The following is a 12,523-nucleotide window of genomic DNA, read 5'->3' as shown; positions in this document are numbered from 1 at the left end:
TATAGATGCAGCCATCTCCTGTCATGATCTGGACTTGTAAGCCTAATTTGCGAGTCTTATTTATTTGCTCTTCTTTGTTCAGAGTTAATTTCTCTATCCTAAAGGGTCTGCAGATTTCTTAAGATTTTTCCGCATATCTTGAGATGTTATACAAGGCTCGGTTCTGATTTATAGATGCCAAATACTTCTTACCAGTATGTTAGTGGCCCTGCTCGGTCATGACTAACCCTATATTATTGATAACTGGAGGTCAGAACACAATGAGCAGCATTACTTGTACTCACCAGTGTAGTCAGAGAGTTGCGCTTCATGTAAAGTCTCTCAAGATACTGGAGACCTTCATCCTTCAGCAGTTCTAGTGGAAAGTGGTTTAGATTTCGGTAATTTAAGAAAAGATTCTTGTGCCTTTCCAGCTTGGCCACAGAGATGGTCTGGCAGAGTTCAGAAGCCATGTTTGGCTGCAGTCCATCCAACTGGGCAGAGTCCACGTCAACATCTCAAATCATCTGTAGAACAGGACAGAAAATGGATAAAAATTATACATGATCGTCAACCATTGAAAAACAATCAAATTTTAACTCCAATTTTATCTTTTAATAGGAAAACAGTGAAGCCAAATGTTACCATGGGAGAATTTTACCCAATATTACTAAACTCCAAGGGGATAAGCCGCTAAATATGACACTATCAGATCCAATATATGCCTAATCGTAGCTTGTCCCCAGCAAGACTTCAGTCCAGATATGGAAAAATAACATCACCCACCTTTCCAATATCTGCCATCCAGGAAGAGTTGGGATACCACATGTCTAATATGGTTGACCTGTTCCATCAAAATCGTTAGGTTAGGCCGAGGGTCATCAAATGTGTGTGGGAACCTTTAGGGAACCCTTTCTAATGGTGAGCTAGAAAGCCTGGACAAAATGGTGGCTAATGACTAGAAGATGCGTCCCGTGGCTCTGTACACATAAGAACAAACTCACAATACCAGAAAAGAAACATTATCTGGAGCAGAATTTGTATTACTAAAATAAGTATGGTAAGAAACCGTCTTATGTGAAATCTCACCTGTTTACTAATAAAAAATTTCCTCCAAAGTCATGTAAATGAACTGAGAAGAGTCACTTATTACCTGAGATGAGTCCCTTTAAAAGCCTGGAAGAGATGCATCACTTTAGTTGTCCCTATCTTGGGCTTTTATAGTACCATATATCATATACACTCACCGGCCACTTTATTAGGTACACCATGCTAGTAACGGGTTGGACCCCCTTTTGCTTTCAGAACTGCCTCAATTCTTCATGGCATAGATTCAACAAGGTGCTGGAAGCATTCCTCATAGATTTTGGTCCATATTGATATGATGGCATCACACAGTTGCCGCAGATTTGTCGGCTGCACATCCATGATGTGAATCTCCCGTTCCACCACATCCCAAAGATGCTCTATTGGATTGAGATCTGGTGACTGTGGAGGCCATTTGAGTACAGTGAACTCATTGTCATGTTCAAGAAACCAGTCTGAGATGATTCCAGCTTTATGACATGGCGCATTATCCTGCTGAAAGTAGCCATCAGATGTTGGGTACATTGTGGTCATAAAGGGATGGACATGGTCAGCAACAATACTCAGGTAGACTGTGGCGTTGCAACGATGCTCAATTGGTACCAAGGGGCCCAAAGAGTGCCAAGAAAATATTCCCCACACCATGACACCACCACCACCAGCCTGAACCGTTGATACAAGGCAGGATGGATCCATGCTTTCATGTTGTTGACGCCAAATTCTGACCCTACCATTCGAATGTCGCAGCAGAAATCGAGACTCATCAGACCAGGCAACGTTTTTCCAATCTTCTACTGTCCAATTTTGATGAGCTTGTGCAAATTGTAGCCTCAGTTTCCTGTTCTTAGCTGAAAGGAGTGGCACCCAGTGTGGTCTTCTGCTGCTGTAGCCCATCTGCCTCAAAGTTCGACGTACTGTGCGTTCAGAGATGCTCTTCTGCCTACCTTGGTTGTAACGGATGGCGATTTGAGTCACTGTTGCCTTTCTATGAGCTCGAACCAGTCTGCCCATTCTCCTCTGACCTCTGGCATCAACAAGGCATTTTCGCCCACAGAACTGCCGCTCACTGGATGTTTTTTCTTTTTCGGACCATTTTCTGTAAACCCTAGAGATGGTTGTGCGTGAAAATCCCAGTAGATCAGCAGTTTCTGAAATACTCAGACCAGCCCTTCTGGCACCAACAACCATGCCATGTTTAAAGGCACTCAAATCACCTTTCTTCCCCATACTGATGCTCGGTTTGAACTGTAGGAGATTGTCTTGACCATGTCTACATGGCTAAATGCACTGAGTTGCCGCCATGTGATTGGCTGATTAGAAAGTAAGTGTTAACGAGCAGTTGGACAGGTGTACCTAATAAAGTGGCCGGTGAGTGTATATTGAGAATAAGAATCTTATCTTTCAAACTGCATCAGGATTGTGTGTTGTAAAACCAGAGATACAGGTAGGTATTGGATATTTATCTGTAGCTCACATTTCCAAGTACTTTGCTGTATGTCTTTAATTGCATCTAGTCAAGGTTCTGTAACATGGTTATAGGTATTACAGAGCTCAAAATAAAAGCACCTGAAGTGAAAATCCTCATCCAGCGTTTGAAAGTGACTCATCTCAGGCAAAAAGTGACTCTTCTCAGCTCATTTGCTTAGGATGTTGGAGGAGATATTTTATAGGTAGACGTGTGAGTTTTAATAGGTATAAGAGGGAATTATAGAATGGAGACCTACCAGAGGGTGCTAGTAGTTTATTAGAGGGGTACAAGGTGGCAACAGAATCCGTTTAAGTTTTGGCTATGTTTTTGGCAATACGCAACCAGGTATTCCTAATCCTCACATCAGAAGTGAGAATTTATGTGATTTGTTCAAGATCAAAGACCTTCCATCCTTCCAGTACAAACATTTTCATACAGATCTCAGTCGCATGTCAGAAAATGTCTAAAGTTCATCCATCACTTTAATTATAGAGTGCCTAAAAGTTTGGAGGTCATGTTTCAGAATCAGCCATATCAAGTGATGTCTGTCGATTGAGTGGGATTTACTTTAAGTTAGAAAAATCCTCAAACAGATCATCGCTTACATAAAATCCTGAAAATAACCTAATAAAAATACCTCTTTTATATCTACAAATGCTCCACCATGTATATGCGCAACCTCATGGTGTAAACCAAATCTCCTGTGAACACATAGTCACATTCCTGATAATTGTTTGTCCCAAAAAGCTTTGCTCCAAGCCGTTTACAGAGCATCGGCCAACAAGTGACACGGAGAGGAGAGGATCAGATGTCGAAATCGGATCAGAGCTGAGGAAACAGGTGCAGGTTACAATATTGTGACTGTGAGTCAGTCCACATCAATGCAAAAGTGCAATAGGCTGTGACACAGAGAGAGCAATCATCGCTCCCTGCTTCCAAGAAACGCCACACAACTTTCAGGACACTTCCATACAACCAGTGCATGAAATACAAATCACAAAACCGCTTATAAAGTAATTCCCTAACATATTGTCAGTCAGTGGTCAGTAGTGATGTAATGATGGGTCAGTGTTATCTATATAGAGGTCATTGTACAGGGAGAGGGAGGAGATAAGCTGTGACATCATCTATTGTCAATAGTGATGTAATGATGGGTCAGTGTTATCTATATAGAGGACATTGTACAGGGAGGAGGAGATAAGCTGTGACATCATCTATTGTCAGTAGTGATGTAATGACGGGTCAGTGTTATCTATATAGAGGTCATTGTACATGGAGGGGGAGGAGATAAACTGTGACATCATCTATTGTCAGTAGTGATGTAATGATGGGTCAGTGTTATCTATATAGAGGTCATTGTACAGGGAGGGGGAGGAGATAAGCTGTGACATCATCTATTGTCAGTAGTGATGTAATGATGGGTCAGTGTTATCTATATAGAGATCATTGTACAGGGAGGGGGAGGAGATAAGCTGTGACATCATCTATTGTCAGTAGTGATGTAATGACGGGTCAGTGTTATCTATATAGAGGTCATTGTACATGGAGGGGGAGGAGATAAACTGTGACATCATCTATTGTCAATAGTGATGTAATGATGGGTCAGTGTTATCTATATAGAGGTCATTGTACAGGGAGGAGGAGGAGATAAGCTGTGACATCATCTATTGTCAATAGTGATGTAATGATGGGTCAGTGTTATCTATATAGAGGACATTGTACAGGGAGGAGGAGATAAGCTGTGACATCATCTATTGTCAATAGTGATGTAATGATGGGTCAGTGTTATCTATATAGAGGTCATTGTACAGGGAGGGGGAGGAGATAAGCTGTGACATCATCTATGGTCAGTAGTGATGTAATGATGGGTCAGTGTTATCTATATAGAGGTCATTGTACAGGAAGGAGGAGATAAGCTGTGACATCATCTATTGTCAGTAGTGATGTAATAACGGGTCAGTGTTATCTATATAGAGGTCATTGTACAGGGAGGGGAGGAGATAAGCTGTGACATCATCTATTGTCAGTAGTGATGTAATGATGGGTCAGTGTTATCTATATAGAGGTCATTGTACAGGGAGGGGGAGGAGATAAGCTGTGACATCATCTATTGTCAGTAGTGATGTAATGATGGGTCAGTGTTATCTATATAGAGGTCATTGTACAGGGAGGAGGAGGAGATAAGCTGTGACATCATCTATTGTCAATAGTAATGTAATGATGGGTCAGTGTTATCTATATAGAGGTCATTGTACAGGGAGGAGGAGATAAGCTGTGACATCATCTATTGTCAGTAGTGATGTAATGATGGGTCAGTGTTATCTATATAGAGGTCATTGTACAGGGAGGAGGAGGAGATAAGATGTGACATGTATCGTCAGTAGTGATGTAATGATGGGTCAGTGTTATCTATATAGAGGTCATTGTACAGGGAGGAGGAGGAGATAAGCTGTGACATCATCTATTGTCAGTAGTGATGTAATGATGGGTCAGTGTTATCTATATAGAGGTCATTGTACAGGGAGGAGGAGGAGATAAGATGTGACATGTATCGTCAGTAGTGATGTAATGATGGGTCAGTGTTATCTATATAGAGGTCATTGTACAGGGAGGGGAAGGAGATAAGCTGTGACATCATCTATTGTCAATAGTGATGTAATGATGGGTCAGTGTTATCTATATAGAGGGGGGGGGGGGGAGATGGATTAGCTGGGCAGCAGAGATTAGGATGGATTGAAGGGGCGTTAGAGAGTTAGCTGGGAGACCACAGAGAATTATGTTGTTGTAGTCCAAGCGGGAGATGATAAGGGCATGGACTAGTAATTTTGTAGGCATTGGATTGAGGAAGGGTCAGATGCGAGATATGATCTTGAGATGGAGGCGGCAGGTTGTCGTAAGGGTCTGTATGTGAGGCTTAAAGGAAATCTGCCACCAGGATCCAGCATTGTAAACCAAGTACACTTACATGCTGTTGTGTGCTCCCTCTGCCAGGATAAGTTCTTCGTTTAGCTTTTTATGCCTATGTTGCTTTAAAAATTATGAGCCTGAGGGGCTCTGAAATCCATTAACAGCCTGGAGCCCCTCAGGCTAATTTGCATATTCTTAAAAGTCTTTTATTGTATAAACAGGGCATAGGAAGCGAAAAGAAGAGCAGATCCTGCCGGAGGGGGCACGCACCAGCATGTAAGTGTACTTGGTTTACAATGCTGGATCCTGGAGGTAGATTTCCTTTAAAGGATAAGGTAGCGTCAAAGATGACCCCAAGGCAGCAGACTTTAGGGCCCGGGGAGAGTGTGGAGCCATGAACTGTGATGGTTAGATCTGGTGGGATGGATGTGTTAGGTGGAGGAAAGATTATGAGTTCTGTTTTGTTCACGGGAAGAGAAGAGGGAGGATATGTCTGACACTCTCGAATTCTGACTAGAAGAGAGGAGATATCTGGACCAGAAATATAGATGTGTGTGTCATCAGCATAGTAGTGGTATTGGAAGCCAAAAGTGTAGAGGGTCGTTGTACAGAGGGTATTGTACAGCGAGGGGGAGGAGATAAGACATCTAGTGTCAGTAATGAATGAAAGAATGTAATGATGGGTCAGAGTTATCTATACAGGCAGTTCCCCGGTCACAGATAAGATAGGTTCCGTGGGTTTGTACTTAAGTTGAATTTGTATGTAAGTCGGAACTGTATATTCTATAATTGTAGCTCTAGGCAATTTTTTTTGTCCCAGGGACATCAGGATTTTCACATTTTTTTGCTGTAATGGGACCAAGGATTATGCATAAAGCTTCATTACAGACACTGTATAGATGATCCCTGCAGGAAGTAAAGCTTCCAGAGAGATTCACCAGGGTCACAGTGGGCAGAGAGGTCATCTGTAAGTCAGGTGTCCTTAAAAAGGGGACAACCTGTATATCTTCTTGGCCGCAGCTTTCAGTGGTATCGGTAACCTAAGGATACAAGTAAGGGTACATTCACACAGCGGTATGCCCGCACGGCATAGGTATGCCCCTCCTCCCTCCATAGAGAATAGCGGCGCACGGCCGCACACATGTGTGGCACCGCATCTGCGCCGCTATTGCCGTCTATGCGGCCGCATGTACGTCCCCGCAGACGGCCATGTGAATGTGCCCTAAGCATGAGAGAAAAGGGGATAACCAATGTAGCTTTCCAAACAAAGAATCATGGGATCAGTGCAGGAACTCTGATGATGATCTGATCCTCCTGCAGCTCAGGACGAGTTAAAGTAACGCTGAGCGTAGCAGCTTGGGTTTGCAAGAAGATGCATTGACCCAGATTTATCAATAGTGAGACAGATGCTGTTTGCCTCACAATTGTGCAGGGTGCGGCAGATTATTGTATACTGGTACCTGGTCTTCCATTATTAGGTGCACCCTCCACTGCTCAGGAAGTGGGCACCAACTTTTTTTTGGTGCACCTTTAACATACAGCGTGTGACTTGAATCATTGTATTAAATGTGTCGCAAACTCCTACTTGATCAATATGCTGGGGATTGAACTCATTGGGGGTAATTTACTAAGAGCCCGAATTTCCCAAAAATTACCGTTTTGTGCCAAATTGCCCCGGGTTTTTGTCGCACGCGATCGGATTGTAGCGCATTGGCATGCACATGGCGGAAATCGGGGGCCGTCGGAAAACCCGCCGTATTTAAAAAAAAAAAAAAAAAAGTGTCGCTTGACATGCGCTCACCTGCACTCAACAACAGATGGTGAATTCCGGCGGACCTTGGCGCAGCAGCGACACCTGGTGGACATCGGGCGCAAGACCTTAGTGAATCGCGACAGGACTGGGTAAGTAAATCTGCCCCATTTTATTGATATATGATGCACAGAGTTCTTATTTCCTCAATATGTAGTAGAGCTGCTATGTAGCAGAACTTTGTGCATTTTATTGATGTATGATACACGGTGTCCAATCCCAGCATAGTAATCAGTCTGTGACAGGGATGGACCCCTGAGAAAGTCGCAATAAGCAACGAAACGCGTGGCGATTTTTCTCACATATGCTTGCTATACTGGCTGCCACCCGAACAATGGATTGGTTACTATGTACCGACAACTCATGTCTATACAATACTTCCATTGACTGTGCCATCCCTTCCATTGGGTGTGTTACTGTCTGTACTTGATGTTACCGTTACATATTGTCTAGATGGATGGTTTATGCAGCTAGAAGATTTCTACCTGGTATAGTAAACCATGTGATCTGTATCAACTTATCACGGTTTGATACAAGGATCTAGGGGATATGTACAGATGTACTTTTTAAGTGTTTTTAACAGAATACTTGTTGTTAGGCAATGATCTAGTTTCAATAAAGATTTGTATATATTTGTTTGCCTATACACACTTCTCTTTGTTCATTGTTTACATGGATCTGATAGGAAATATTATGTACTGATTGGTGACTGGTGTAACCTTCAGAAAATTTTGTTCTAATCGCTCTTTGTGCTACAGTCAATGCTGTTCTCCAATTATGATCATCACATTTCTTTTCAAATTAACAGCGATGTTGATCTACCGTATATACTTGAGTATAAGCCAACCTAAGTATAAGCCGAGGCCCCTAATTTTACCACAAAAACCTGGTAAAACCTAGAAATTTTTTACTCGAGTATAAGCTGAGTTTGGGTTTTTCAGCACATTTTTTTGTGCTGAAAAACTAGGCTTATACTCGGGTATATATGGTACTTTGGTAAGTGTTTAAAACACTGTTCTAGTGGCATGGTGCACCCCTTACAAAATGTTGATCAAATGTTACATCAAATGTTGATCAATGAGATTACATTTCTAAAATAAACCAACTGATATTACAATGTTCTCCGATTTTGATTTCCAGCGTATATTATATATAAGTACACACACACAAACATCAAGATCTGCTACATCAAACCCCAAGTCCCTAACCTATAGCTCATGTTCCAAGGATACAAAACTATACTCCATTTCACTCAATTGCCAACTGAGAAAAATCTGTATACAAGGCAATCCTGAATTTTGGGGGGTTGTGGCTAAAATCAGTGCAGCTAAAGATCCATTGCTTTCTCAGCTTCGGCTAAATGTAATCTGTGAATTGGATTTGGTTACGCCCGAGAAAATAAACTATGGTAACGAAGTGTGACAAGAACTAAAATTTATTAAAAAGAACAGAGAGTCGCTGCGATGCTACTATAGAAATATAGCTCGGCTGACTGGGGAGGGCTGAGGCATCAATGACCAGAAGACAGGGTTCAATTATCCTACAGCGCCTCTTCAGGAGAAATAAAGCATTACACAATTACCAAAGAAAACATACTGCTTGATAATGGCTGTCTTCACATGTGGCATTTGCATGGGAGGGCTGCTGCAGAATATGGGGCAGTAAAAGTGGGGCTGCTGCAAATTAGAGAAAATTATAAGCTGGGCTCCTGCAGCATAGGGTACAGTATAAGCTGGGCTCCTGCAGCATAGGGTAACAGTATAAGCGGGTCTGCTGCAGAATAGGGGGCATCATAAGCGGGGCTGCTGCAGAATAGGGGGCAGTATAAGCGGGGCTGCTGCAGAATAGGGGGCAGTATAAGCGGCGCTGCTGCAGCATAGGGGGCAGTATAAGCAGGGTTGCTGCAGCAGAATAGGAGACAGTATAAGCAGGGTTGCTGCAGCAGAATAGGAGACAGTATAAGTGGTGCTGCAGCAGAATAGGGGGCAGTATAAGCGGGGCTTCTGCCACATAGGGGGCAGTATAAGCGGGGCCGCCGCAGAATAGGGGGCAGTATAAGCGGGGCCGCCGCAGAATAGGGGGCAGTATAAGCGGGGCCGCCGCAGAATAGGGGGCAGTATAAGCGGGGCCGCCGCAGAATAGGGGGCAGTATAAGCGGGGCCGCCGCAGAATAGGGGGCAGTATAAGCGGGGCCGCCGCAGAATAGGGGGCAGTATAAGCGGGGCCGCCGCAGAATAGGGGGCAGTATAAGCGGGGCCGCCGCAGAATAGGGGGCAGTATAAGCGGGGCCGCCGCAGAATAGGGGGCAGTATAAGCGGGGCCGCCGCAGAATAGGGGGCAGTATAAGCGGGGCCGCCGCAGAATAGGGGGCAGTATAAGCGGGGCCGCCGCAGAATAGGGGGCAGTATAAGCGGGGCCGCCGCAGAATAGGGGGCAGTATAAGCGGGGCCGCCGCAGAATAGGGGGCAGTATAAGCGGGGCCGCCGCAGAATAGGGGGCAGTATAAGCGGGGCCGCCGCAGAATAGGGGGCAGTATAAGCGGGGCCGCCGCAGAATAGGGGGCAGTATAAGCGGGGCCGCCGCAGAATAGGGGGCAGTATAAGCGGGGCCGCCGCAGAATAGGGGGCAGTATAAGCGGGGCCGCCGCAAAATAGGGGGCAGTATAAGCGGGGCCGCCGCAGAATAGGGGGCAGTATAAGCGGGGCCGCCGCAGAATAGGGGGCAGTATAAGCGGGGCCGCCGCAGAATAGGGGGCAGTATAAGCGGGGCCGCCGCAGAATAGGGGGCAGTATAAGCGGGGCCGCCGCAGAATAGGGGGCAGTATAAGCGGGGCCGCCGCAAAATAGGGGGCAGTATAAGCGGGGCCGCCGCAAAATAGGGGGCAGTATAAGCGGGGCCGCCGCAGAATAGGGGGCAGTATAAGCGGGGCCGCCGCAGAATAGGGGGCAGTATAAGCGGGGCCGCCGCAGAATAGGGGGCAGTATAAGCGGGGCCGCCGCAGAATAGGGGGCAGTATAAGCGGGGCCGCCGCAGAATAGGGGGCAGTATAAGCGGGGCCGCCGCAGAATAGGGGGCAGTATAAGCGGGGCCGCCGCAGAATAGGGGGCAGTATAAGCGGGGCCGCCGCAGAATAGGGGGCAGTATAAGCGGGGCCGCCGCAGAATAGGGGGCAGTATAAGCGGGGCCGCCGCAGAATAGGGGGCAGTATAAGCGGGGCCGCCGCAAAATAGGGGGCAGTATAAGCGGGGCCGCCGCAAAATAGGGGGCAGTATAAGCGGGGCCGCCGCAGAATAGGGGGCAGTATAAGCGGGGCCGCCGCAGAATAGGGGGCAGTATAAGCGGGGCCGCCGCAGAATAGGGGGCAGTATAAGCGGGGCCGCCGCAGAATAGGGGGCAGTATAAGCGGGGCCGCCGCAAAATAGGGGGCAGTATAAGCGGGGCCGCCGCAAAATAGGGGGCAGTATAAGCGGGGCCGCCGCAAAATAGGGGGCAGTATAAGCGGGGCCGCCGCAAAATAGGGGGCAGTATAAGCGGGGCCGCCGCAAAATAGGGGGCAGTATAAGCGGGGCTGCCGCAGAATAGGGGGCAGTATAAGCGGGGCTGCCGCAAAATAGGGGGCAGTATAAGCGGGGCTGCCGCAAAATAGGGGGCAGTATAAGCGGCGGGGCTGCCGCAGAATAGGGGGCAGTATAAGCGGGGCTGCCGCAGAATAGGGGGCAGTATAAGCGGGGCTGCTGCAGAATAGGGGGCAGTATAAGCGGGGCTGCTGCAGAATAGGGGGCAGTATAAGCGGGGCTGCTGCAGAATAGGGGGCAGTATAAGCGGGGCTGCTGCAGAATAGGGGGCAGTATAAGCGGGGCTGCTGCAGAATAGGGGGCAGTATAAGCGGGGCTGCTGCAGAATAGGGGGCAGTATAAGCGGGGCTGCTGCAGAATAGGGGGCAGTATAAGCGGGGCTGCTGCAGAATAGGGGGCAGTATAAGCGGGGCTGCTGCAGAATAGGGGGCAGTATAAGCAGGGCTGCTGCAGAATAGGGGGCAGTATAAGCGGGGCCGCTGCAGAATAGGGGGCAGTATAAGCGGGGCCGCTGCAGAATAGGGGGCAGTATAAGCGAGGCTGCTGCAGAATAGGGGGCAGTATAAGCGGGGCTGCTGCAGAATAGGGGGCAGTATAAGCGGGGCTGCTGCAGAATGGGGGAGCTCGTGTAGGGTTGAGGCTTCCTGCGGATATGTATACATGATGACCAGCTGTGCCGGGTATATGCAGGGATTGCACTGCTGCTCCATGTACATAAATGATGGGGAGAACACTGCAGCACCCCATGGCTGCCCTCTCCCTGGCACACTACCGCTGATGTAATGAACACGCCGCACAGTGCCCATCCCACCACCCGGTGCCCGCAATCAGCTCCGCATCACTGACCCATCTACTCACCTTTTTATTGCTCTTGAAGTCCTGACAGATAAATTAACACAAGCCATGAAACCCTCATCCTGATTGGCCTTGGGGGCAGTGCCGCGATCTAATTGGTTGTTGAACGAAATAGGCGGAGATTCCACTGGTCAATGGAGTTTAGTATAACAAATACAAGGCTGATAACTAAACGCTGATTGGAGCGACTCTTTGGATTAGCCGCTTCCCATTGGTCTTCGGTGTCGGTTTGAGTATTTTGTTTGACTGCCTGCAATTAGTTGGTTTTTGACTGACAGCGTTTAGGACCTATCACGGATTAGAATAATAATTGGCACAACAAAGCGGCTTCTTTACAGACCTGCAAAATCAGGAACACTCAGGGATTATAAGTATGGGGCTTCAGGCGGCTACTGCTCGGAGACTGCGGCTTGTCATTAGTTCCAGGAGTGAGGGAATGTGCTCGGCAGGGCCGAGAGGAGACTCTCTACCTCTAAACTCCCTTCTGTAGTTGGGTCGTCCCTCTGTTATTCCACCTGGAAATTTGTGAATAAATTGACAACGAAAGAGGCGCATCTGCACTGGCATCAAACTATACAGGGACACCCCCTGCCACTAATAAACTAGGAACAATAATAATCTATGCTAAATTATTTTTAAAAATGATGTGCTAGAATTGTTTCCTAATGAAGTGCTCATGTATTTACTAAGAGCGGAGACACTAGCCATTCCCTTATGCTATGTAAGAAAAAGTCTATTATACAATTCAAATAATACAGGACAGCAAGCAGAGATCTAGGATACTAGGAGGAATGGATACATAAAGTATATTGGAAATTCGTATAACTTCCTTTCACAAACCAT

The 12,523-nt window shown here is 46.5% G+C and overlaps 1 protein-coding gene across 1 annotated transcript in view; it reads right to left on the bottom strand.

The window, feature by feature from the left end:
- The window catches only part of LRRC28 (leucine rich repeat containing 28), a 35,617-nt gene extending 23,821 nt beyond the window's left edge, over nucleotides 1-11,796 (bottom strand). Inside the window, exons 1-2 of the mRNA XM_072148584.1 lie at nucleotides 11,684-11,796; nucleotides 285-506 (exon numbers count right to left, since the gene is read on the bottom strand). Coding sequence (XP_072004685.1) covers nucleotides 285-452 — 168 coding nt within the window. The 5' untranslated portion in view covers nucleotides 453-506; nucleotides 11,684-11,796. The remainder of the gene's footprint in view (nucleotides 1-284; nucleotides 507-11,683) is intronic.
- Nucleotides 11,797-12,523: the final 727 nt, after the last annotated feature.

Source organism: Engystomops pustulosus, chromosome 4 (genome assembly GCF_040894005.1).
Source record: "Engystomops pustulosus chromosome 4, aEngPut4.maternal, whole genome shotgun sequence".
NCBI classification, from domain to species: Eukaryota; Metazoa; Chordata; class Amphibia; order Anura; family Leptodactylidae; genus Engystomops; species Engystomops pustulosus.
The sequence above is the reverse complement of the archived record's forward strand: the minus strand, read 5'-3'. Positions and strand labels throughout refer to the sequence as shown.